The sequence below is a fragment of the Brachyhypopomus gauderio genome, chromosome 3 (genome assembly GCF_052324685.1).
Source record: "Brachyhypopomus gauderio isolate BG-103 chromosome 3, BGAUD_0.2, whole genome shotgun sequence".
Classification (NCBI taxonomy): Eukaryota; Metazoa; Chordata; class Actinopteri; order Gymnotiformes; family Hypopomidae; genus Brachyhypopomus; species Brachyhypopomus gauderio.
The window spans coordinates 6358903-6386501 of NC_135213.1; the positions used below are offsets into that span (position 1 = coordinate 6358903).

Below are 27599 nucleotides of genomic sequence, written 5' to 3' on the forward strand. Positions count from 1 at the left end.
TGACACGCTCTCACACTTCCGATATCTCACGCTGAAAAAAAAATCTAGTTTATTTACATCTGATCAATATGTATGACACAATGATTGATTAACTAGTTCGCTCTGGTGCCAACCACTGACGAGCGATATAATACTTAATTTGTGCCCCGGTAACGTCCGGTAACTTTTTTTTTACTGCGATTACATAATTTTCGCCGCGTGGACCCATTGATCTATATTATATATATAATATATATTATAATATATAATATACAGTGGGGAAAATAAGTATTTAGTCAGTCACCAATTGTGCAAGTTCTCCCACTTAAAAAGATGAGAGAGGCCTGTAATTGACATCATAGGTAGACCTCAACTATGAGAGACAAAATGTGAAAAAAAATTTAGAAAATCATTTTGTCTGACTTTTAAAGAATTTATTTGCAAATAATGGTGGAAAATAAGTATTTGGTCACCTACAAACAAGCAAGATTTCTGGCTGTCACAGACCTGTAACTTCTTTTTTAAGAGGCTCCTCTTTCCCCCACTCATTACCTGTATTAATGGCACCTATTTGAAGTCGTTAACAGTATAAAAGACACCTGCCCACAACCTCAAACAGTCACACTCCAAACTCCACTATGATGAAGACGAAAGAGCTGTCGGAGGACACCAGAAACCGAATTGTAGGCTGGGAAGACTGAATCTGCAATAGGCAAGCAGCTTGGTGTGAAGAAATCTTCTGTGGGAGCAATAATCAGAAAATGGAAGACCTACAAGACCACTACTAATCTCCCTCGATCTGGGGCTCCACGCAAGATCTCAGCCCGTGGGGTCAAAATGATCACAAGAACGGTGAGGAAAAATCCCAGAACCACAAGGGGGGATCTAGTGAATGACCTGCAGAAAGCTGGGACCAACGTTACAAAGGCTACCATCAGCAACACACTACGACGCCAGGGACTCCGATCTTGCAGTGCCAGACGTGTCCCCCTGCTTAAGCCAGGCACGTCTGAAGTTTGCCAGAGAGCATTTGGATGTTCCAGAAGAGTACTGGGAGAATGTCATATGGTCACATATGGATGAAACCAAAGTAGAACTATTTGGTAAAAACACAACTCGTCGTGTTTGGAAGACAGTGAATGCTGAGTTGCATCCAAAGAACACCATACCAACTGTGAAGCATGGGGGTGGCAACATCATGCTTTGGGGCTGTTTCTCTGCAAAGGGACCAGGACGACTGGTCCGTGTACATGAAAGAATGAATGGGGCCATGTATTGTGAGATTTTGGGTGCAAACCTCCTTCCATCAGCAAAGGCAATGAAGATGAAACATGAGGAGATCTGCATGGAGGAATGGGCCAACATACCAGCAACAGTGTGTGCCAACCTTGTGAAGACTTACAGAAAACGTTTGACCTCTGTCATTGCCAACAGAGGATATACAACAAAGTATTGAGATGAACTTTTGTTATTGACCAAATACTTATTTTCTACCATTATTTGCAAATAAATTCTTTAAAAGTCAGACAAAATGATTTTCTCAATTTTTTTTTCACATTTTGTGTCTCATAGTTGAGGTCTACCTATGATGTCAATTACCGGCCTCTCTCATCTTTTTAAGTAAGAGAACTTGCACAATTGGTGACTGACTAAATACTTATTTTCCCCACTGTATATTATAATATAGATAAATGCGCGGATCCTCACCGCTTGTGTGCACTGCAGTGACTTTGCGGGCTACCGTTGCATTGTGGGGAATGTAATGTTTGTGCGTGCAAAACACCAGCGGGCGGCTGTGGCCTGCGGTAGTAATTAAATATCATCCAGGGGGCCATAGATAATCATATGGCCTTGACTTTGACATATGACAAACAAGTTGTTGTCTGAGTGTGTGTGCTTGTGTGCCCAGTGGTGGATGATGCTCTGCCACTAGGGTATGTCCTCTCTCCCCTTCCTGCACCCCATTCAGTCCCCCAGGGGGCTGTGGATCCTGGTAGAGAGTACGCTGTGCGCAATTGGCTGCGGCTTCTCGCCTGTGTGTGATTGGTTGTCTGTGACGTAGCTGTGTTAACAATTGTAAAGCGCCTTGGGTATCTAGATAAGGCGCTATATAAATTGAAACATTCATTCATTCATATGTGCTTTACAGCTTCAAATGTATTATGCAAATTAGGTGATGAGGTCATTTAGTGACTTTTAGGACAACCAATAGCGACTTTCCTTACTGAGGAGTTGGCAACACATTGCTAGCACATGACAAACGGGAGAGTGAATAGGTAGAGGAAGAAAAATGTCAGAAAGGAAAAGAAGCAGTATTTGGCAGCATTTCAAAAGCCATGATAACGCAACGGCAGTGTTACGATTCACGGGGACGGGTGTGACGCAATTGCAGGAATGATTGTGATTTATTAGACAACACAGGTAAGGAACCACACAAAGGAAAGCAACGAGGCAAAGTGGTAAATAAATCAAGGGGAACATGCGAAAAAACAAAACAGAGAACCTATGAAAACAACTAGCCAACAGAGTACAAACATGCCACAACAAACCTCAACAATGCACAAACTCTAAAGCGCAAACTTGATTACATAGAACAAGAACATAACACTAAAGCACAGACTAATAAACAGACGCATGAAACACCGCCGCTGGAGGCTATGTATAACACACGTAGGATAAGGACAAACTAAACAAGTGAATACAGAGACAAACAAAATGGCATACAACCGAATCTAAGAATAGGGGGGACACTACTAAGAACTGAACCTATGGGAAGGTAACAGAAGGAGGAGAGTGGGAACGAGTAACTGAACAATTAAACAACGGGAGACAAGACCAAACCAGGGAAGACAAACCAGAACAAACCCAAAACCATGAGGTAGAAGAGAAGAGAAGGGAAGGCTCAGGCTACTGGATGCAGATAAGAAAGGCATAAAGAGGAACAGGGACAGAGAGCACACAAACGCAAACGCAACAACCGACACGGGAGTGACACACTAGGGGGTTTATATACACAGAACTGGACAGTGAAACGAGACTCAGGTGTGGGTGTGCTAACGAGGAGGGCTTGACAGACAGACGGAGGAACAAATGGGAGCGGGGAGCTAGGCGGGACCAGGGAGGAGGGAGGGGCTGGACGTGACAGGCAGAATGTCGTATTTGCAAAAACAAAATACCTCTTCTAGCAGGATCCACTAACAACCTTCACAGACATTTGAGATCGAAACATCCCACAGTTCAGCTGGAAGAAAGGCAAGCTAGCATGCCTTTTTTTGCTACTGCCTCTTCAACACCCGGGCCATCAGGTACACGTCAACGAACAGCAACACAGAGTTCTATGAACCACTTTGTGACAAATACATTGACACCAGCAAGACAGAACAAAATTTATGGAAAGGTTGGCCATAATGATAATGCAAGACTTCCAACCCTTTTCAGTTGTAGAGGAGAGGGGATTTAAAGATTACACTGAAGCTCTCAATACAGTATATGTACTGCCAAGCAGAAACTCCCAAAAAATTGTTCCCACACTACGAAAGGGAATATTCAGCACTACAAGAAACTACTAGATCATTCATGTCCATGACATGTCACTTCATTGAAGATTACAAAATGGTGGCATGCCTTTTGGACTGCTTTGAGCTAAGTGACAGACACACTTCTGAAAACTTGGCAGATGAACTGAGAATAGTAGCAAATCAGTGGGACATTGAAAGCAAAGTTGTTTGCTGTGTTACTGACAATGCATCAAACATAACAAACGCCATTAGACTAATCACCCTTGCCTTGCTCACACCATCAACCTCATCGTCAGAGAGGCCCTCAAGGTGATGAAGCCAACTATAGATAAAGTGAAAGTTATTGTTGAATACTTCCACAAGAGCACAATAGCCACAGAAAAGCTTAAATCCACACAGCACCAGATAGGTTGACCTGAACTAAGACTCAAACAAGACTGCATAACAAGGTGGAATTCAACCTTTTATATGCTGAGACGACTTCTGGAGAGCAAAGATGCTGTCATCTCGACCCTGGCCGTCTTGAGTGCCCCAGTTGACACAATCAGACAAGAAGAATGGGAAGTTCTCCAAAAGATGTGCACGATTTTGGAACCCTTTGAGCAAGTCACTGTGGAGCTCAGCTCTAAGAGGTATATTATTATTAATATATACTTTAGTGTGTATATTTTGTGGTGTGATTACATACAAAATTGGACATAAATGTTGAATACTGAACTGGAATAAATTGGCAATATCATATAATAATAAACATTTAATAAACATAATGTTAAATAAACATTTAACAATTGTAAATGTCAAATTATATTGGCAATATTATTTTTATTAGGCTGTGTCATAAGAAATCATACGATGCAATACCAACAAATGTAGTACCAGATTAGTAGATTTAGTAATAATACTTGCTGAATAAGTTTATAATAAAAAATAAAACAAGTTATTGTTTTGTATCTTTTTTGTTTCTTTTTCAGTTATGTGACTGCCTCCAAAATGCTTCTACTGTGCAGGGGTCTGCAAAAAATAACTGCCTACCACCAAACACAAGCAACTAATGAGAGTGTCATTGAGATGGTCGCTGCACTCTGCACAGCTATGGACAGAATGTTTCACAGAATGGAGTACAACATTGTTCTCTCTGAAACCACTGTACTGGACCCAAGGTTCAAAAGGCTGGCCTTTAATGATGATAGAGATGAGGCACTGCAGAGAATAACAGCAGCAGCAACTAGATCCACTTCATTTAGCACTTTCCAACCAGGACAACCAGAAGGAGAAGGAGGAGCAAGGGCGGAAGTGGCGCAACAGACATCTGCCGTCTGGACACTATTCGATGCAAGAGCCACGGAGGACAGTGCAAGAAGAGTTCACTCAGTAGATGCAATGCTGGAAGTACGGTCATACCTTGAGGAGCCTCTTATTGCAGGAACAGAAGACCCACTGAGCTGGTGGCATTCAAAGGCCTCAGTTTACCCACGACTAGTCAAGGTGATGGCAGGGCGACTGTGCATTGTAGCAACATCAGTACTCTCCGAAAGAATATTTTCCAAAACTGGGCAGATATTGACAGAGAGAAGAAACCAGATCAACCCCTCCAAGCTGCGCCACCTGGTCTTTCTGAATGCCAATCTGCCTTCCAAAAATAGTTGAAAAGTTTACATATTTGCTGTTTTGCACTTTTTTTTTTGCACTGCTGTTTTGCACTTCTTGTTTTGCAAAAAAGTTTTTTTTTTGTTTATTACCCAGAAATGGATGATTATTTAATTTAGTGAGTCATTTTGTATTTTTTAACTTACCTTTTGTCGTCCATGGTTCACAAGTTATGCTTTAATAAAGTGTTTAAATAAAAAATAATTTATTGATACAATTGAATGTGTGAGTGCAATCAGTGAGTTATTACAAGGCAAGCATGAAAACAATTGGCCACTGTCACGGTGAGGCGGCCCCCTACCGGCCGCCTCCGTCCACAGCGGCTGTTGTTGTTGTTGTTTGGTGACGTCATGTGCGTCCTTCAGGTGGGCGGAGCCCGTGATCCATCTCACCTGAGGGTCGTTTGTTTGCCTATATATGTCTTGTCTTTGTACCAGTTGACCGCTGGTCATTATATCCTTAATTTGGAGATAGTGCACGGGTTTTAGGTTTGCACACTTTCTATTAAACCATCATTTTTCCCTGAGACTTGGCGTGATCGCTTCCTTTTCGTTGCTCACCCCCGCCCGTCACAGCCACAGCATATATTTTTGAACCTTTTTTGCACTCTTTTGTGCATATATAGTCATGTAAAATGTAGGTAACATTGTTCTTTACCACTGGAAATAAGTGGCAAAACAAAGAGCCATTTGGGAGCCGAAAGAGCCGACTCTTTATGAGGAGCTGAGTCAAAAGATCCGGCTCCCTAAAAAGAGCCGAAATTCCCATCACTAGTCAGCACACCCACTGAAATTTTCAAACATGACCTGAGAGGCGCAAACAGTTGTCATTGGCCAGTTTCCTGAATGACAGTCAGGTTAACCAATTATGGTTAAAGCAACAGGTTGAGCTCACATCATGTTTCATTTAAAAGTCCAGCACCCAAACAAACTGCCATTTTCTATTGCCATTGACTGCAGAACTAAAATGAAAACTGACATTAATAGAGATGGAACAATCAACAGAATCTCCATCACTACAGTTACATACTTTGACATCAAAAATCAGTGATGTCAGTAACGCGTTACTCTAATCTTACCACTTTTTTCGGTAACGAGTAGGGCTGGGTATTGATTCAAATTCCAAGAATCGATCCGATTCAGATTCTGAAGATTAAGAATCGATTTTTTTCGATTTAATCGATTCGATCCAATTCGGGGTTTAGTGTTATTAAAAATGTATTTCCTGACTGTGTACAGAAGCAACATGTTAAAACTAGTATTATATTGATATTAATCAGCAAATAGTTACTGGTTACTGGTAGTTGGTAGTTACTGATGGCTGGAAGACTGGTGGTCATAAATCTACCTTCAAGAAAGGTAATCCAGGACAATAAACAGAGGACATCTTTGATGTGTCTATATCTGCAACAGTGGGCTCCTACTGGGACACTAGCCAGTGCATTATTATTATGATTGAAATAATTAAAAATTCACCCAAAAGCTGTTGCTACCAAATGCATTTTTATTTTAAAAGTGCTCACACTTAATAAACTGAAAGTATAAAATGTAAACGTGTATTTTTCTTTAAAGTGAGAATATAAGAACAGAACTCTCACGTTACGATCCCTGACCCCTCCGTTTTGGGCGTGTTAACGTCGTCTGCGTCTAATCGTCTACGTCGGTGTATCTCCGTGGGTGCGGGTGCGTCTTGTGATAATCCTCACCTGTGGCTCGTCTCGTAATCACGTGGGGTTGATGCGGTTTGTCTATTTAATTTGCGCTCGCGCAGCGTCCTGTGCTCATCGTTGTTTGAGTCACACGTTCTATCTAAACGTGTTTTATGTGCGCTGTCTGCGCTTCAGTAAATGTAATAAACGTAACAATTTGGAAAGTGCAAAGGATTCTGTCTCGTCCATCGCCTTGCGCCCAACGTTACAAGAACATTTAAAACTTTTTTTAAACTGTAAAAACACTGGGTAAACGGTCAGTGACACGGACTAACTGTAAATAGTCACTGACACTGGATAAACTGTCCTTCTGTTCTGTAATTTTACAAAGTTTTGTATACAATTGGAAAAAATGTTAAACTACATTTAAAATTTGCAGTCATTTTCAAATTTGAATGTTGGATGATCATGTTTTATCTCCCCTTTTCTTGTCTGTGTATTCCTTCATTTTATTTTGCTTTTGTATCACCCTCTTTTTTATTTAGGCATGCGTTTTGGGAGTATGTTTAATTTCGTGCGCATCTTTCTGTTCCTCAGTAGTTCGAATGGGGTGGCTCGGTAGTTGCATGAGGTGTAACTCGGTAGTTGTGCAAGAACTCCGTTACCACTTCTTTCCACGAACTGTGACTTCACTCACATGTCTGTAAGCACTCCTTAAGTACTCTGTTGAATCTCTCCACAGCACCATTGGCTTGAGGATAGTATACACTGGACCTCAGGTGTTGTATCTCTCTCTCCTTCAAAAATGTACTGAATGCATGCAAAGTAAACTGACAACCATTGTCTGAGACGAGATACATTGGATTACCTTCCCTACTGAACACAGGGAAGCGGGTGATGTCCGTAGTGACAGCAGAGGCAAATGCAACCTCATGCCATTTACTGTAGTAGTCTGTGAGTACAATAGCATAAGGTTTTCATCGTGTTCTTATTGTGTAGTGCCATAGCAGATGACATGCAGGCATATCTGGATTATTCCTGGCAAACCTGCAAAAATCATTGACATCATTTTTTGGAAGGCAGAGGGAGCCGAAGCTAAACCAAATGCGACCCTACAGAAACTAAAAAGTCCATCATGAGTGATAAATGCAGTAATGTCACGACTGTCAGGATGCAGAGGCATTTGGTGGTAAGCAGAAGCTAAATCAATTGTAGAGAAGACAGTAGCCCCTCTCAGTGGCGGCCTCTGACAAATATCTCGGGGGGGAGGGGGGGGGGGGGGGGGCGATTGTTGTGATGACATCCAAGGTGACAATTTCAGTGGGTAAATGAAAAACAGTGACTTAACCAATGAAAATATAATCAGAAACATATATTTCTCTTTACATTATAGACTGTACAGTATTTGTGCATATATCTTGTAAATATCATCTTGGTTAAAGCTCTACAATGACTGAACAATTAACTGTGGTCAACAAAAATTGTCATCTCTCAATTTGCCCTCACAAACAACTTTAAACATGGAGAGAGGCCAGATTTACTATTAATTAAATAAAGTGAATCTTTCCCACTCACAATAATTTCTGTATTCCTCAGACAGCATTTTATTTTAGGTGTTGCATTTTAGAATATAAATGGGCAACAGCATTAAGGATGGAACAGAATGCAGGGAAAGTAGAACAGGGTCCGAGCTACTTCACAGCCTGCTAGCCATGTTTTCCGTTCATACCAGTTTCGCGAAAATCCCCAGTTATATTATTTTCCTCCCTTTGTGGACACTTCACTTGTTTGATGTTTAAATTTGGTCTCGGTGGGCCTAATTTCTTAGTTGGTAGTTTATCTTGATTATTACGACGACAGAATGGCACTTCCTTCAACTCAGAACGATTGAATTGTTCCGAGCTGAAGGAACTCTGGCCATGTTGAGCAGATCGCTAGCTGCCGTTATTTTCCCTAGGTTACGTCTGAAGCAAGCACGTAAGTGCAAGCCCTCCCAGAACCCATAGACATTGCATTGCAGTGCCTACACTTAACAAAAATACATTAAGATGAGAGTCTACCGGAGCAATCAGGGCGATTTTCAGTCAGACTAAAATCGCCCAAAAAGGGGTGGTACAACAGGGCATCTCAATGCTGATTGGACAATGGATTCCAGAGGCAAGAGAAACTGCCCAGAACAGTCATAGCTAGTTAAATGCCGTGATAGAATGTGAGAGAAAAAAAAACTTCCTTTTCATCCTTTCGTGGTGCATCGCCCAATCGCCCTAATTAACAAACCGCTCATGGCCACTCTTAAATTTAAGAACAGTTAATCCATGTGTGGTAATGGATGGCAATCAGCAACAATGGCTGTGTTTGGCTCCCTTAAATCTACACACATGCGTGGATTTCCACCAGTTATTTTGTGTGTCACAACTATTGGAGAAACCCAAGGAGAAGCTTCAATACGTAAAAAAATGCTCTTATCCTGGACGTTCTTGAGCTCCTCTGAAACAGCTTGTCTCACTGCGAAGGGAAGTCTCCTTTTTGTTGTACTGGAACAGCATTTGGTAGCACATGCACTTTGTGAATGAAGTTTTTAGCACACCCTATTTCCTGAACTGACATTTCTGAAGCAGCATTTTCTAGCACCGACTTTGGAGCAGCTGGTTGAGCAGAAGAGGTAGGAGGAAAATTAGTAGTAGTGATTTTTCGTCCTTCAAGTTTCATTTGTAATGCCTGAAATAAATCTAAGCCAAGGAGGGCAGCACCTGAATCAACCACAACAACAGTACCTGTGGTAGAATGATTATCATGAGAAATAGGAACAACTGATCTACTAAACAAAACCATATTTATATCGATAAATAATTATAATAATTATGTTCAAGCTTTTTTTTCTCTCCCTCACACACCGACTGCTTGCTGCGTACGCAGATTCATCAAAATCTCCTCTGTCTGTAAGAGCAGCGCTGCCGTCTTCAGGTTGGCCTTATTAAAATCCCCTGTAATTATATGAGCGCCATCAAGGTGGCCCGCTGCTGTTTATTAATGGTGTTCAGCAGGAGAGAGGGCGCAATGTTTCTATTTGCATCTGGAGGAATATACACAGTAGAGGTGTGCCAAAAAATCGATTCATATATCAAAAATCGATTCTCATTCACTACGATTCAGAATCGATTTTAAATGTCCCAAAATCGATTCTAAGTCGTGGTGAAGTCTCACGTTACGTAATTACAAAATTCCGCGAGACTTTACACTGCATGTTCTGGGACACACTCATGCACGGAAAAGGTTCAAAACACATGGAGGAAAGAGATATTCAACCTGTCCGGTCTTCATTTAAGGCAAAAATATGGGTTCATTTTGGTTTATACCGAATGCCGGGGAAGACCGAACTGGACACAATGTAGCTCGTGTGCAAGGCTTGTGTAACGCGGTGAGCACGGGAGCGTTAATATAGAGAAGGGTGAGAAATAATATAGAGAAGGATGGACCCAAGTGCCGGCTCGCAAGAGCAAGACGTTTGACACTCGTCAAATGTATTAGCGAGAGGGAAACGCGCACAGCGACCCAGAACAAACAAACAAAACAACACGGAAGACTCAATGCGCAAGAGAATAGAAAGCAAAACCATGAGGGCATGGAGCAAATAGAAACAAAAAACCAATGCGGAAAATACAACGCGTGAAAAATAACACTCAACCGTAGTGAGACGGGAGGAAGAAACAAAACAACAATAACTAAAAAACAGCGTGGATAAATGCAACACGAAAACGAAACCAAGGACACCAGCAGAAGTAACTGGCAAAAAACGCTGCAGCAAAATAAAACCCTTCCCAAAAATAAAGGCAAAACGGATAGGACGACATACAGGATTGGGAAAACTTGAGATGGGTCAGGAAGCGACGCATGAGATACTCGAATAAGTAAAGAGAAAGCATAACAGAGAGAGGTGGCGAGACACCATTAAACGATAAGCAATCACAGACTGGCTGAGAACGTACGGTTACGTCGGTTTAGTCTGGGACTGACTCTGGTGCCCCTAGCGACGGCTGGGGGAACTGCATCCGAGCCAGCCCTGACAGCTCGCAAAATGAAGCTCAAGAATTTTGGTAACAACAAAAACCATTTTATTTTACCAAAGCACTTAATTTTTGTTAATTAAATGTGAAAGACACTTAATTTTCTGTATTTGTCGTTCTGTTTTGCAAAGCAGACTGTAGTAGATCATGCAGATTTTATAGACTGAAGAAGACATTTTTATAAATCAAATGGTTTTTTTAATCGAAAATCGTTTTGAATCGAAAATCGATTTTTGAATTGAATTGTGGCCCCCAAAATTGGAATCGAATCATGAGATAGTAAACGATTCCCACCCCTAATACACAGCCAGGATGATCACTACAGTTAGCTCTCTCGGTAGGTGAAAGGGTCGGCATCTTAAAAACATGTACTCGAGGTCTAGGGAACAGTGCTTATCTATGATTGTCCCGTTGTTGCACCAGTTTTCATTCACGTAAATACAGAGCCCCCCTCCCCTGCTCTTACCAGAGTCGTCAGTCCTGTCCCAGCGTAGCAGGGTGCGGCCGGTTAGCTGCACGCTAGCATCGGGTATTCCAGAGTGAAGCCAGGTTTCTGTGATGATCATAACACAGCAGTCTCGAACTTGAAGCTGCTGGTGCCTCTGGAGTGCAGCAAACCTCAAGGTGTAGGATCCTTCAAAGGCTTGTGGTGCGTAAACCTACTATTGGGCCACCTAACAAGTGCTCACAAGCAGAAACGGTTGCAGTGGGCCAGGACATACATGAAGACCAATTTCCAAACAGTCTTGTTTACTGATGAGTGTCGTGCAACCCTGGATGGTCCAGATGGATAGAGTAGTGGATGGTTGGTGGATGGCCACTGTGATGCCATGGGGAATATATTTAGAATAGGAGGCTTTTATTTTGACATAGCAATTTCTCAGATTGTGGTATGATGTCACCAGATGGATGGAGTACTGGATGGTTGGTGGATGGCCACCAGGTCCCAACAAGGCTGCGACGTCAGCAAGGAGGTGGTGGAGTCATGTTTTGGGCCGGAATGATGGGGAGAGAGCTGGTAGGCTCCTTTAGGGTCCCTGACGGTGTGAAAATGACCTCAGCAAAGTATATAGAGTTTCTGACTGACCACTTTCTACCATGGTACAAAAAGAAGAACCATGCCTTCCAGAGCAAAATAATCTTCATGCATGACAATTAGAGGTGTGCCAAAAAATCGATTCATATTAGGGGTGTATTCAACTAAGGATTTTCATAGTCGAATCTGATTCGTCAGATTTTCCCTTTAGTCGACTAATAGTCGAATCAGGGGTTTTTTTTTAAGAGCACCTTAAACGGGATCCCTTTCTCATTCAGGACTTTTTTCCACTTCAAAGTAAAAACCTAAAACACTCAGATAAATGAATAAACATGGTAGGTTGGCTTTATTCAGCTTTTATTTATTACTTATTTATTTTTTAATGAAACGTTAGAGAACATTAACCGTGTGCGCATATCGAACTGTCAGACAGGCACTGTGCAAAATGTCAAAAATATTTTAAATAAAATATGCCTGCCTGAAAATATATATAAAACATTTCCACACAACAGCAAACAAATTATAAGGAAAGGTTCAAGTAACAGGGTTTAAAAGCAAACAACAACAAAAAATGTTTATAGGATTACTTGCCGAGACGCACCGCGACGAGACGACAAACGGCTGAACTGTTTTTTTCGCCTTATGCGTTTTAAATGGTATGCCATGTTGGTTGGTGTCGTGCGAAATAAAAGACGTTGATGACATAACTTGCACTTTACTTTATTTGATTCATCTTTATCTTTTTCAAAATACTTTTGAAGTTTTTTTAGTAGACATTATAATCTCGGCGAACGCTGATCCTGTAGCGTGTTCAGCTCCGCTCGTTTGGATTGTGCAACTGCAGGGTGTGATTTATTAATGTGTAGTAAGGAAGATGCCTATTGTTAATGCGCACACATCATTTAAAAATATTTATTAACAGAAATTAGGATGATTTTATTTGACAAAAGGCTACATATAACGAAAACAAAGACATTTAATGTAACAACTAATGCGTAGCAGCGTCCTTGGGCACCCCCATGCAGTTAGAATGGTACATTCGACTATGACATTCATAGTCGACTAGGGGGTATAGTCGACTATAGTCGAATCAGCGACTATTGCAGGTCACCCCTAATTCATATATCAAAAATCGATTCTCATTTACTACGATTCAGAATCGATTTTAAATGGCCCAAAATCGATTCTAAGTCGCGTTACGTAATTACAAAATTACGCGAGACTTTACGTAGCAGGTTCTGGGACACTCTCGTGTGCGGAAAGATTTCAAAACAGATGGAGGAAAGAGATATTCAACCTGTTCCGTCTTCATTTAAGGCAAAAATATGGGTTCATTTTGGTATTTACGAATGCCAGGGAAGACCGAACTTGACACAATGTAGCTCTTGTGCAAGGTGTGTGTAACGCGGTGAGCACGGGAACGTACACACAGCGTGAAATAATATAGAGAAGGGTGGACACGAGTGAAATAATATAGAGAAGGGTGGACACGAGTGAAATAATATAGAGAAGGGTGGACACGAGTGCCGGCTCGCAAAAGCAAGACGTTTGACACTCGTCACATGTATTAGTGAGAGGGAAACGCGCACAGCGACCCAGAACAAACAAACAAAACAACACGGGAAACTCAACGCGCAAGAGAATAGAAACCAAAACCGTGAGGGCATGGAGCAAATAGAAACAAAAAACAACGCGCAAAATACAACCCGGGAAAAATAACAGTTAACCGCAGTGAGACGGGAGGAAGAAACAAAACAACAGTAACTAAAAAACAGCGCGGATAAATGCAACGCGAAAACGAAACCAAGGACACCGCAGCAAAATAAAACCCTTCCCAAAAATAAAGGCAAAACGGATAGGAAGAAATGTAGGATTGGGAAAACTTGAGATGAGTCAGGAAGCGACGCAGGAGATACTCGAATAAGTAAAGAGAAAGCATAACAGAGAGGTGGCGAGACACCTTCAAACGAGAAGCAACCACAGAGAAAGCAGAGACTGGCTGAGAATGTACGGTTACGCCGGTTTAGTCTGGGACTGACTCTGGTGCCCCTAGCCACGGCTGGGGGAACAGCATCCGAGCCAGCCCTGACAGCTTGTAAAATGAAGCTCAAGAATTTTGGTAAATACAAAAAGCATTTTATTTTACCACATTATATTTGTTAATTAAATGTGAGACACTTTATTTTCTGTATTTGTCATTCTGTCTTGCAAAGCAGACTGTAGTAGATCATGCAGATTTTATAGACTTAAGCAGAAATTTTTATAAATCAAATCGTTTTTTGAATCGAAAATCGATTTTGAATTGAATTGTGGCCCCCAAAATCGGAATCGAATCGTGAGATAGTAAACGATTCCCACCCCTAATGACAATGCATCATCTCATGCTGCAAAGAATACCTCTGTGTCATTGGCGGTTATGGGCATAAAAGGAGAGAAACTCATGAGGTGTGACCACCATCTTCCCCTTTTGAGCTGTTTTATATTTTTGAAGAACATACTGTTATAATTGGGAGGTTTGTTCAATAAAATTCAATTCATTCTCTAATGGGTGATGACTTATTATACTGGCTCATTTGCATCGACCATTTAGAAAAATCAGGGAAAAATATAATTTGCATAATAAATTAGAACGCGGTGTGAAGTACATCGTCCTGGTGTGCTGATCTGTACTCCAACATTTGACCAGTTTCTATCTTGTGTGAATGCGCTGGTGCCTTTGAAGACTACACTGTCTAGTAAAACTCTTCCCACACTCTGAGCAGTGATGTGGCTTCTTTCCTGTGTGAATGAGCAGGTGCCGTTGAAGATGACTCTGTGTAGTAAAACTCTTCCCACACTCTGAGCAGTGATATGGCTTCTCTCCTGTGTGAATGCGCTGGTGACTTTTGAGACTAGTCTGTGTAGTAAAACTCTTCCCACACTCTGAGCAGTGATATGGCTTCTCTCCTGTGTGAATGCGCTGGTGACTTTTGAGACTAGTCTGTGTAGTAAAACTCTTCCCACACTCTGAGCAGTGATATGGCTTCTCCCCTGTGTGAATGTGCTGGTGATTTTTGAGACCAGTCTGTCTAGTAAAACTCTTCCCACACTCTGAGCAGTGATGTGGCTTCTTTCCTGAGTGAATGCGATGGTGACATTGGAGATTACTCTGACTGCTAAAACTCTTCCCACACTCTGAGCAGTGATATGGCTTCTCTCCTGTGTGAATGCGCTGGTGACTTTTGAGACTAGTCTGTGTAGTAAAACTCTTCCCACACTCTGAGCAGTGATATGGCTTCTCTCCTGTGTGAATGCGCTGGTGACTTTTGAGACTAGTCTGTGTAGTAAAACTCTTCCCACACTCTGAGCAGTGATATGGCTTCTCTCCTGTGTGAATGCGCTGGTGACTTTTGAGACTAGTCTGTCTAGTAAAACTCTTCCCACACTCTGAGCAGTGATATGGCTTCTTTCCTGTGTGAATGAGCAGGTGCCGTTGAAGAAGACCCTGTAGAGTAAAACTCGTCCCACACTCTGAGCAGTGATATGGCTTCTCTCCTGTGTGAATGCGCTGGTGACATTGGAGATTACTCTGACTGCTAAAACTCTTCCCACACTCTGAGCAGTGATATGGCTTCTCTCCTGAGTGAATGCGATGGTGACATTGGAGATTACTCTGACTGCTAAAACTCTTCCCACACTCTGAGCAACGATATGGCTTCTCGCCTGTGTGAATGCGCTGGTGATATTTGAGACTAGCCTGTATAGGATAACTCTTACCACACTCTGAGCAGTGATATGGCTTCTCTCCTGTGTGAATGCGCTGGTGATTTTTGAGACTAGTCTGTGTAGGATAACTCTTCCCACACTCTGAGCAGTGATATGGCTTCTCTCCTGTGTGAATGCGCTGGTGATTTTTGAGACTAGTCTGTGTAGGATAACTCTTCCCACACTCTAAGCAGTGATATGGCTTCTCTCCTGTGTGAATGCGCTGGTGATTTTTGAGACTAGTCTGTGTAGGATAACTCTTCCCACACTCTGAGCAGTGATATGGCTTCTCTCCAGTGTGAAAGCGCTGGTGTTGTTTGAGACTATTCTGTTGAATAAAACTCTTCCCACACTCTGAGCAGTGATATGGCTTCTCTCCTGTGTGAATGCGCTGGTGTTGCTGGAGATGACTGTGTTTAGTAAAACTCTTCCCACACTCTGAGCAGTGATATGGCTTCTCTCCTGTGTGAATGCGCTGGTGACATTGAAGACTACTCTGTGTAGTAAAACTCTTCCCACACTCTGAACAGTGATATGGCTTCTCTCCTGTGTGAATGCGCAGGTGCAGTTGAAGATCAGTCTGTGTAGTAAAACTCTTCCCACACACTGAACAGTGATATGGCTTCTCTCCCGTGTGAATGCGCTGGTGACATCGAAGACTACTCTGTGTAGTAAAACTCTTCCCACACACTGAACAGTGATATGGCTTCTCTCCCGTGTGAATGCGATGGTGCTGTTGAACATGAATCTTTTGAGTAAAACTCTTCCCACACACTGAACAGTGATAAGGCTTCTCTCCTGTGTGAATGCGCTGGTGCAGTCGAAGGTTACTCTGATTAGTAAAACTCTTCCCACACTCTGAGCAGTGATACGGCTTCTCTCCTGTGTGAATGCGCTGGTGACATTGAAGACTCCTCTGTGTAGTCAAACTCTTCCCACACACTGAGCAGTGATATGGCTTCTCTCCCGAGTGAATGCGATGGTGTCCATTGAGACTACTCTGCTGAGTAAAACTCTTCCCACACTCTGAGCAGTGATAAGGCTTCTCTCCTGTGTGAATGCGCTGGTGTTGCTGGAGATGACTGTGTTTAGTAAAACTCTTTCCACACTCTGAGCAGTTGTAGCATTTCTCCTTTTCCATGTTCACTGATTTCAGCAGTCTGACATACTCCTCACAGATAAATGTGTTTATGTAGGTAAAGTTTACGTGTTTAGGAAAGTGGACAGCATTAATTCCTAGAGGAAAAAGAAATTGCAAATTAATTGTGAGATGAAGATGAAACAATCATGACAAAGAATTGTTTGGGCTCTGCATAATGCTAAAGACATTCATTCTAAAGCATGGGTTAAAGCAAGAAATTTTCAATTGACTGAAAATTTTTCCTGGCAAAAGACAATACCAGCAATTACTGAAAATGTGGTGTAGTTGGGACACAGCCTCTTTTGCCTAATTCTATACAATAAACACAAAATTATCTGGGGGTCCTCCTCCAGAAAATTATTTAAAGATGAAGTCAAATTTAGTGAATCCTGGTGAGTTTTAAAAAGGTATGAAGCTCTTTTGTTTTTATCAGATTCACTATCGCAAAAACATAAGCAGTTACATTACCTGCTTTAAGTAGGTGTTACAAAAAATGTTTATTCCAAAAATGGCCATTTAAATCACACCATTGGATAGAGCCTTTAAATACAAACAGAACACCATCCACGTTAAAATTGGTTATAAATAAAAAAAAGTTAACTTAAAAAGTTGACATTTTAAATGGAAGAAAATGCGCATTTTTTCTCCAACTGTATTAAAGCTAATGAAGAAAAGCCTGTGAACTGGACTTAAGGCAGGAGGGAGGTAACTTTTCTACATAATGTCAGAACAGTAGGCGGGATGACCCGCAAGTCAATCAAATGACACCGCCATCATCCATCCAGCACTGATGAGCGCCAGTGAGAGGATCATATTTCAGCCTCAAAACAGATAGCAAGTGCGGGTGTGTGGTTTATTATTATGATTTGACAGATTTTTCCCCCAAAAAATTCAAATGACGGAAATCCCTCGTGGTGACTGAGAACTTTAACCCATGTTCTAAAGACATTCATGGTAAATACCATCAGGAGACAGTGCTAGGCTTCATTACTTCACTAAAATGAAGACATTTGTCTATGTTGTGATACATGTCTCTCTCTGTTTGGTTCAGTGCCACTCTATGTGCCAGTCTACAGGGACTTTTATTTTGTAGGGCTCATCAACTTTATTTTCAAAGTTGTTCTTTTCCTTCCTTTCTCTATCATGGTGCTGCAGAGCTGCTTTGGTCTGTTGAAGCTCCTTATGAATTCCAGCAGTGTGATTTGATCTTTTAAATTATTGTGCATCAGAGAATTAATCTATGGGCAGCACCAACATATCACAGAAAATTCACCTGTGCACATGATTACTCATTGTGCCATGTTTCCAGGTAGATTGAAGGAATATGTTCTGTTTGTTTACAATGTTTTGGCAGCATTATACTCCATAGCAGAGTTACTGTCCTGTTCAGAAGGGTCTATAACTCTGTCTATGTGGGTATAATGAGATTGGGAGATACTGTGTTAATACTGTGTAAAAGGATGTATAACCCAGCCTGTGTGTGTAATGAGATTGGGAGCCTGTTCAAAGACCCAAAAACAACCTAGGCTGCATCATGTATGCAAATCCAAAAGGTACAAATGGGCCTACAGGTACCTGTAGGCTGTGTGTGTGCTTTAAACTGTTGCATATTTATATGGATTATACTGAGAAATTTATCAGTCACATGTTTAAAATATAACTCACCTCTTCAGAAGATCTCAAATGTCTCACTGTTAAGACAACTTCTTCAACATTTCTGTTGGATTGAAAATGATTAGAATAAAATAAGTTTAAAATTCCACACTTCACAATTATTAAAATGGACATAAAAGTAAAATATGCACATAAAAACAAGTAAAGTAAAACATGCACGTGATGTAGATCTAACACATCTACTTTATTCGAACTGTTCCTCAACATAGATCTCCGTGCCATTTCTTATTAAATGCCATGTCATTTTTACAGCGTATTTGTAAAAGCTGTAAAAAGTGTTTGAGATCTACAGTATAGGCAAGATCTGCTGCCATCTTCTGGTGAAATATAAAATAGCTTTTTTGTACAAGGGCATTTTATATTTTGCTGGCAGGCCGCATATTGTCCACCAGTCCGAACTTTGGACATACCTGCACTAAAGCATAGTTACCTATAAACACCAACATAACGCCAGGGACGGACTGGCATACATTGCTACCGGGGATTTCCCCGGTGGGCCGATGGGTTAGTGGGCCGCCAGTGGTTTAACTCGGCCCGTGGAGGAGCCACTGCCGCGCACTGCGGCCCCGATCCGTAGTCACGCTGCTGTTTAATGGTGTTATTACCTCCCCCGCTCTAGTCAGACTAACCTGCTCAGCGCGGCCGCAGACTGATCCTGTAAATACATGAATGAGTTAGACCGGGCCGAGGACTGAGCCTGTAAACCAGGGGTCTCCAACACGTCGCTCGCGAGCTACCAGTAGCTCGCCACCCCTTTCCGAGTAGCTCGCCAAAGGGCCAATGAATTACATATAAATTTGTAAACCTAATTGGTCCCATCGAGAAATCTACTTAAATTTATGTCCAATCAAAATTCACAGTTGTCCCTCCCCTTTTAACACTAAATGATTATTCGCCAATTATACAACAGTTAGTTCACAATCCGACTGGTTGAGAAGTGTTCTAACCCTGCAGATATGTGTGTAACAGCACGGTATTCTCGTTCTCTGCATCACTCCGCAGACGCGTTGTCAAGTAACGGCATGTAGCCTACATATATTCACGATAACACACTCCCTCTCGTGTTCTATTGCTCAATTAGCTGTCAATCAAAAAGTTAGGCTGCCGTCAATATTGAATAAATCAGGGGTCACCCACGTCATGAGTCGCCCGCGGGTTTGTTTTAAAAATAGCTCACTATAGCGCCATGCACCAAAGCGCTGCATCGTTTATGTTTTTGCTACTATTATAGATTGTCCGCGGTTGCTAGCGGTCTTCCCGCTTAGCAATTGACACTCGCACACGCAACTTTCGTCAACCTGTCTGGTCTTCATTTAAGGCCAAAATATGGGTTCATTTTGGTTTTTACCGAATGCCGGGGAAGACCGAACTGGACACAATGTAGCTCGTGTGCAAGGCTTGTGTAATGCGGTGAGCACGAGAGCGTTAATATAGAGAAGGGTGAGAAATAATATAGAGAAGGATGGACCCAAGTGCCGGCTTGCAAGAGCAAGACGTTTGACATTCGTCAAATGTATTAGCGAGAGGGAAACGCGCACAGCGACCCAGAACGAACAAACAAAACAACACGGAAGACTCAATGCGCAAGAGAATAGAAAGCAAAACCGTGAGGGCACGGAGTAAATAGAAACAAAAAACCAATGCGGAAAATTAGGGATGCACCGAAAATTCGGCCACCGAAAATTTACTTTCATCACCGAAACAACACGGCTGAAACAATGTGCTGTGATGACGCAAGCAAAAATCGCCACCTGCACGCGCTTATTTGGATAAAGCTAGCAAAAAAGTTTTCCAGTGATGGCGCCAAGGCAAAGGACATTACACCAAAAATTATGGAACTCGCTGCCTTAGACGATCAGCCGTTCTCTGTCGTAGGGATTTCGTAGGCTAATAGAGCACATTGAGCCCCGTTATGTTTTGCCGAGCAGACGACATTTCTCAGAAGCGTGTTTACCTGAGCTGTTTAATGTTGTTGCAACTCACGTCACGTTTTTATGATAGAATTTATATTTATCTTTCAGGCCAGTCAGTTATAATTAAATTTAACTCGTATAAAATACATATATTTATCCTCTCAGATAAAAACGGTCTGCAAGCGAGTTAAATTTAATTAGTGGTCGGCCGTTGTCAGCGTTATCGTCGTTAACGGCCCACCACTAATTTTATTTTATAATATGTATTACTGTAATGTCAGTGCTAAATAAATATTTTCAAATCAAATTTTGTAGTTGATTTATTCTTTGAATAGCAATGCCTTGATTTTAGTGAGGTTAGCCATAAATCCAATGTTACTAATAATTGGCATAATGTAGGCTATTTCGGTGTTTCGGTTTTCGGCTTTCGTCCTTGGTTTCCTAATTTTTGGTTTTCGGTTTCGGCTAAGAATTTTCATTTTGGTGCATCCCTACGGAAAATACAACGCGTGAAAAATAACACTCAACCGTAGTGAGCCGGGAGAAAGAAACAAAACAACAGTAACTAAAAAACAACGCGGATAAATGCAACGCGAAAACGAAACCAAGGACACCAGCAGAAGTAACTGGCAAAAAACGCTGCAGCAAAATAAATCCCTTCCCAAAAACAAAGGCAAAACGGATTGGAAGACATACAGGATTGGGAAAACTTGAGATGGGTCAGGAAGCGACGCAGGAGATACTTGAAAAAGTAAAGAGAAAGCATAACAGAGGTGGCAAGACACCATTAAACGATAAGCAATCACAGAGAAAGCAGAGACTGGCTGAGAACGTACGGTTACGTCAGTTTAGTCTGGGACTGACTCTGGTGCCCCTAGCGACGGCTGGGGGAACTGCATCCGAGCCAGCCCTGACAGCTCGCAAAATGAAGCTCAAGAATTTTGGTAACAACAAAAACCATTTTATTTTACCAAAGCACTTAATTTTTGTTAATTAAATGTGAAAGACACTTAATTTTCTGTATTTGTCGTTCTGTCTTGCAAAGCAGACTGTAGTAGATCATGCAGATTTTATAGACTGAAGCAGACATTTTTATAAATCAAATCATTTTTTGAATCGAAAATCGTTTTGAATCGAAAAATCGATTTTTGAATTGAATTGTGGCCCCCAAAATCGGAATCGAATCGAGAGATAGTAAACGATTCCCACTAGGGGTGGGAATCGTTTACTATCTCACGATTCGATTCCGATTTTGGAAGTGTTAATTGTGAGAGAGATTTCTCTACGATGAATAGGGTATCACTTTAATTTTTTATAATAAAATACACACTCCGTAACATTGGGCATTTCATTGATGAAGCCTTCATGTATGTATTCATAATAGGTGAAAACAGACCTGAGAAACAGGCTACAGGGGGAGCACCTGGCTGCGTGCATGCGCATCAGTATTAATGGACCTTCAGTCCTTGAGTTCCTATGCCAGAAGGCCTTAGAACTGTTCTTTAAAAAATCCAGGAGGATTAAATGCTCTGAGCCAGCCTGCCAGATGTGCCACTGAATGTGTTGGAAATAAAGAAAATAACTGGAAACATGTGTAATTGTGTTATATCGTGATATAAATTATCGGTTCCCAACCGGGGGGTCCTGCCACCGCACCTTCAAGGAAATCCTGGGGGAAACCCTGAACCCTATCTCAAAAAATTTTAGTCATTACTTGGGTAGCACGCATATGAGTCATTTTAATATAGATTAATTTCAAGATTTCAGTGAGATTAATCTAGAGTTAAAAAATTAATCTATGCCCACCCCTTATATATATATATATATATATATATATATATATATATATATATATATATATATATTTTTTTTTTTTTTCATTTTCATTTACGGCATTTGGCAGACACCCTTATCCAGAGTGACTTACATTTTAATCTCATTTTTTATACAAGTGAGCAATTGAGGGTTAAGGGCCTTGCTCAGGGGCTCCTCAGTCATGGCCTCAGGTCTGGGAATCAAACCCACGACCCTCCGGTCACAAGACCAGTTCCCTAACCATCAGGCCATGACATTATATATATATATATATATATATATATATATATATATATATATATATATATATATATATAGCAAAACAGTAGAAAGGTCAGATCAAGTTCACGGGGGGCAGAGTGACTGACAATCTATTTTGAGAAACACGCAGACAATTCAATCACAGATCAGAAAGGGTGGGGGCGATACTAAAGAAGAGGTGAAAACAGTCTGTTTTCAGACCTACACACAAAGACATACGAATAACACAGGCTGCATCTCAATTCAGGGGCTGCAGCCTACGTAGATCGCGTAGACCGCAGCCCACGGTAGCCACACACTTCGAAGGCTGGGTAGGCTGCATCTCACGGCTGTTAAATGAGACAGTCTAGTCTTCGCAAGACGTATGTTTGCGTGACCACACTCTGCCCCGTTACATACGTGTTAGCAAGCTGTCCGACAAATATCACATCACCCACAAATGCCTAAAAGAAAATGCGTTGAACATGTATTCACATGTTTGGCGGGAAGTATAACTTCATAACAAAATTCTATGTATTTTTATAAACGTTACTCTTTAGTAAATACTCAAAGCACATGTTTACCTGCAATATCATTAATAACTGGCATGTTATTTAGCATCTCACTGCAGTATAAGGGCGTACTCACACTAGGCACGGTTTGCTGGTTCCGTGCTGGGGCCCGGTTATCCCCCCTCCCCACTCCCCCTCTGGCCTGCACTCACACTCGCTTCAGCAACCCGGCCCGAGCACGCTTACGTCATCACAACGCCGCTTTATTTGGAAAAAAAGCGCGCTCGCACAACACTATGGAGTTCACGATTCTCTTTTTATTGTATTTTTGGAGTCGTTTTGGGAGTGCAGAAACACGGCCCAAGCACAGATTTATCGATAATTTAACACAACGATTGTCTGCTAATCGCTTTGCCGCTATGACTGTTTAACGTGAGCGTCGCATCACTGATGTCATGTTTGAGTTCCAGCGAAATGAACCAATCAGACGAGGCACCAAGCGGGCCCGAGCACGGTTAACTGATCCAGGCCCGGGCACGGTTGGAGCGCTCACACTAGCCAAACGAACCGTGCTTCGGCAGACAACCGTGCCCGGATCACAGAGCCTAGTGTGAGTACGCCCTAAATGTCCATATTTTAAAAATACCGACATTTAAAAACGAATTATTCGGCCCGTACACTAGACTCCGCCTGTTTATTGTTCATAGAGCAATGAATCCTGGGATATGGTGGGACGCGAAGGATACTCAGATTCATCCTTCATTTTCGGGGTTTTGAAGGCTACATTCGTCGGCCGCATAAGAAGGAGCCCACGAATTGAGGAGGGTACGGCTCGAGAAAAGAGACCACCTCCCCGTGGCTGCTTGTGCATGGCTGCCTGGCCATGGCATAAACGCGTTCCTGATATCGCGCATGCTCGTTTGTGTGCAAAACAATGGCCGACGCCAGCGTTTAGTGCAAGTTGAAATACCTCGTTTTTGTACACAAACGAATCTTACATTCTAGTCTTGTATTGGCAGTGTATATGTTCATAAAGTTACTTTATGGAGAGGAAAACTTTTAAGAATAGCCTGTTAAGTTATCTGCATTGTAAACTTCGCATGGGAACAATGTACATCCTAAATTCTGCAATGTGTGATACTGTGAAAGTAAATAGATAATAACAGTGGAAGGAGATGTATATTAATTTAATTAATTTAGTAATGCTGCTTGATCATTTATATATATATAACTACTATCAGTCTGCTTGTCTCATCTAATTTTAATAAAATAAAATAAATAAAATAAAAATTTCGTCTATAATGGGTTAACCTATTATAGTTGTGTAATATTTTATTGTTTGGACAGAAGCCTGGCATTATGAGGACGAGCAAAGTGATGTAATGGACCCTTTCGTGTTTGGCTTTGAATCTGTGCAAGACATGCACCATTTTATGGCAGAGGTGCTTGACAACTTGTGAATACCAATCAACTGTAAATTGAACAGTGTTTAAAGAGGGTAAGCCATGGGGCTTTTCCAAAAATAAAGTTCTAAATGGAAATCTTTTGTTTGTGTTTTCATGTATTTCTACCTGAATTTTATCTGCAAAACATTAAGTTTAATGTGCAATGAAGTTTTCAAATCCTTTGCAAACATCCTTATAATGCCATATGGGATGTTTCGTAAACACAAAGAGTGAAGGTATAACTAGTATATGTAGTTATTTATGTAGAAACGGTAAATGTGCTTATATATATATATATATATATATATATATATATATATATATATATATATATATATATATATATATATATATATATAATACAATTTTAAGCTTCTCGTTTATTACTTTTATTTTGAAATTCCTATCAAATTACGCGATACTATAACGGAACTTCACCAGCGCGGTGCAGCCAGGATGAGAGAGCCATGGCTGTTTCTCAATTCAGGGGCTGCAGCCTACGTAGACCGCGTAGACCGCAGCCCACGGTGGCCACACACTTCGAAGGCAGGGTAGGCTGCATCTCACGGCTGTTAAATGAGACAGTCTAGTCTTCGCAAGACGTATGTTTGCGTGACCACGCTCTGCCCCGTTTCATACGTTACATACGTGTTAGCGAGCTGTCCGACAAATATCACATCACCCACAAATGCCTAAAAGAAAATGCGTTGAACATGTATTCACGTTTGACGGGAAGTATAACTTCATAACAAAATTCAATGTATTTTTATAAACGTTACTTTTACGTTAATTTTACGTATAAACGTTTAGTAAATACTCAAAGCACATGTTTACCTGCAATATCATTAATAACTGGCATGTTATTTAGCATCTCATTGCAGTATAAATGTCCATATTTAAAAAATACCGACATTTAAAAACGAATTCTTCGGCCCGTACACTAGACTCCGCCTGTTTATTGTTCATAGAGCAATGAATCCTGGGATATGGTGGGACGCGAAGGATACTCAGATGCATCCTTCGTTTTCGGGGTTTTGAAGGCTACATTCGTCGGCCGCATAAGAAGGAGTCCACGAATTGGGACAGCCTCGTCGCGGCGCAGTGACGTAACCGGCCTACAAATGCGCACTTCGTGGGCTGCAGCCCCTGAATTGAGAAACAGCCTGTGAGAGTCTCGCGCCGTATACTATTTGGGACAGCCTCGTCGCGGCGCAGTGACGTAACCGGCCTACAAATGCGCATTTCGTGGGCTGCAGCCCCTGAATTGAGTTACACCTACAGAGTAGAGTAGTTTAGGCGTTTGTAGTGTACTCTCCAGAGATCTCTGTATTTTAACTTGGTTGTAATAAAAGGTTAAAAGACAAAAGACTGGAGATTTTTTACTTTTGCATCAACGAACATGCTGCGCTAGGGAGGAGACCAAAGCGCAACATAAGCTTTTATCTTTGTAACAGGAACCACTGAGTTACTAAACAAAAGAACCAAACAGAATTATATTCGTATAGTATCAAATAAGTAGCTACGTTATCTGGCTGGGTTAGTTAGCGCTACAACATCCATTATAAAAACACTTTAACACATTGAATTTTCCACCAACTTAGTCAAGACACGAGATTCAACAGTGAGGTAACGGAACTAACAAAATAGTGTGGTTAAGATTTGGGTAAAAGGTGTTTGTGGTACGTATTACTAAGTTAAGTACTTACAGGTCAACCAGTAGTCCAACACTTCCAAACAGGAGACAATAGGCGCAACTCCACTAAACGCCCGATGCTGATATTGAGAATAAGGAAACCTGTGGTCTGTAATGTCCGATGGTGATGGTAGGTAGAGGTGTGCTGATAGATCCAAATATCGATACCAACGCTGGTATTGAGTTTGAGCAATACTCGTGTAAAAAGATTGATACTCAATCTTTTTAAAATATTTATATTCAATCGTTTTAACTCTCCCGCACGCACCGACTGCTGCGTACGTGGTACATCAAAGTCTCTTCTGTCTGTAAGATCAGCGTTGCCAACTCCTCAGTAAGGAAAGTCGCTATTGGCTGTCCTAAAAGTCACAAAATGGCGTCATCGCCTAATTTGCATCATACGTGTTTTTGAAGCTGTAAAAGAATAACGTTGTGGGAGAGAAAAAAATGATAAAAAATACCCTAAATATGTTTATGATGCCCTTAATATATAATAACTTGTTTTATGGTCTTATGATGCACCGTTTATAAACTTTTTGAAATTATAAGATAAAAACTCACCACCACAAATAGACAAGAGGTACAAATACACAAGCGTTGTAGGTTGTTGTTTAGGATGCACTTTATAACTTGTTCGGTGCTCTTATGATTGACCGTTTAAAAGCTATTGAAATTTCGAGACAAACATTAACCACCACAAATAGGTAAGAGGTAGAAATAGCCATATAAAAGTTGTAGGTTGTTATTTAGGGTGCCCTTAATATATACAAACTTGTTGTATGGACTTATGATGCACCGTTTAAAAGCTATTGAAATTCTTAGATTAAAATTCACCACCACAAATAGACAAGAGGTAGAAATACCCATATCCGAGTTGTAGGTTGTTGCTTAGGATGCCCTTAATATATAAGAACTTGTTCTATGGACTTATGATGCACCATTTAAAAGCTATTGAAATTCATATATTAAAACTCACCCCCACAAATAGGTAAGAGGTAGAAAGACCCACGTTAGAGTTGTAGGTTGTTCTTTAGGATGCATTGTGGGTAAAGCAACTTGTTTGGTGTTCTTATCATGGACCGTTTAAAAGCTAATGAAATTATAAGATTAAAACTCACTACCACAAATAGACAAGAGGTTGCTTAGGATGCCCTTAATATATGAGAGAATGGAGGCATGGAAATGTTTGGGAGAGACAGCAGTGGAGTTTTTGACTGGGTTATTTAACAGAATCTTGGAAGTTCAGAAGATGCCCGAGGAGTGGAGACGAAGCATAATGGTGCAGATTTTCAAGAATAAGGGCGACGTTTAGAGCTGTAGTAATTACAGGGGAATAAAGTTGATCAGTCACAGCCTGAAAATCTGGGAAAGAGTAGTGGAAGCTAGGCTTAGAGGAGAGGTAGAGATCTGTGAGCAGCAGTATGGTTTCATGCCAGCTAAGTGCACCACAGATGCTATGTTTGCTTTGAGTGTTAATGGAGAAGTATAGGGAAGGACAGAAGGAGTTACATTGTGTGTTTGTTGACTTAG

The 27599-nt window shown here is 41.3% G+C and overlaps 1 protein-coding gene across 4 annotated transcripts; it reads right to left on the bottom strand.

The window, feature by feature from the left end:
• Nucleotides 1-8236: 8236 nt before the first annotated feature.
• On the bottom strand, nt 8237-26383 carry LOC143510105 (uncharacterized). 4 transcript variants are annotated; one of them, XM_076999127.1, is made up of 4 exons: nt 26083-26383; nt 18443-18494; nt 17246-17317; nt 8237-16872 (listed from the first exon to the last, which is right to left on the bottom strand). In XM_076999127.1, exon 4 carries the CDS (start codon nt 16775-16777, stop codon nt 14582-14584), a length of 2196 nt encoding a protein of 731 aa, XP_076855242.1. In that variant the 5' UTR covers nt 16778-16872; nt 17246-17317; nt 18443-18494; nt 26083-26383; the 3' UTR covers nt 8237-14581. The 4 variants fall into 4 exon arrangements, with proteins under 4 accessions (XP_076855242.1, XP_076855244.1, XP_076855241.1 ...); XM_076999129.1 differs by lacking the exon at nt 26083-26383 and adding an exon at nt 25211-25540; XM_076999126.1 differs by lacking the exon at nt 17246-17317.
• Nucleotides 26384-27599: the final 1216 nt, after the last annotated feature.

What these genes read in the sequence shown, in the direction of transcription:
- LOC143510105 (XM_076999126.1), bottom strand. Translation starts at nt 16,777, where the DNA reads ATGGAAAAGGAGAAATGCTACAACTGCTCAGAGTGTGGAAAGAGTTTT.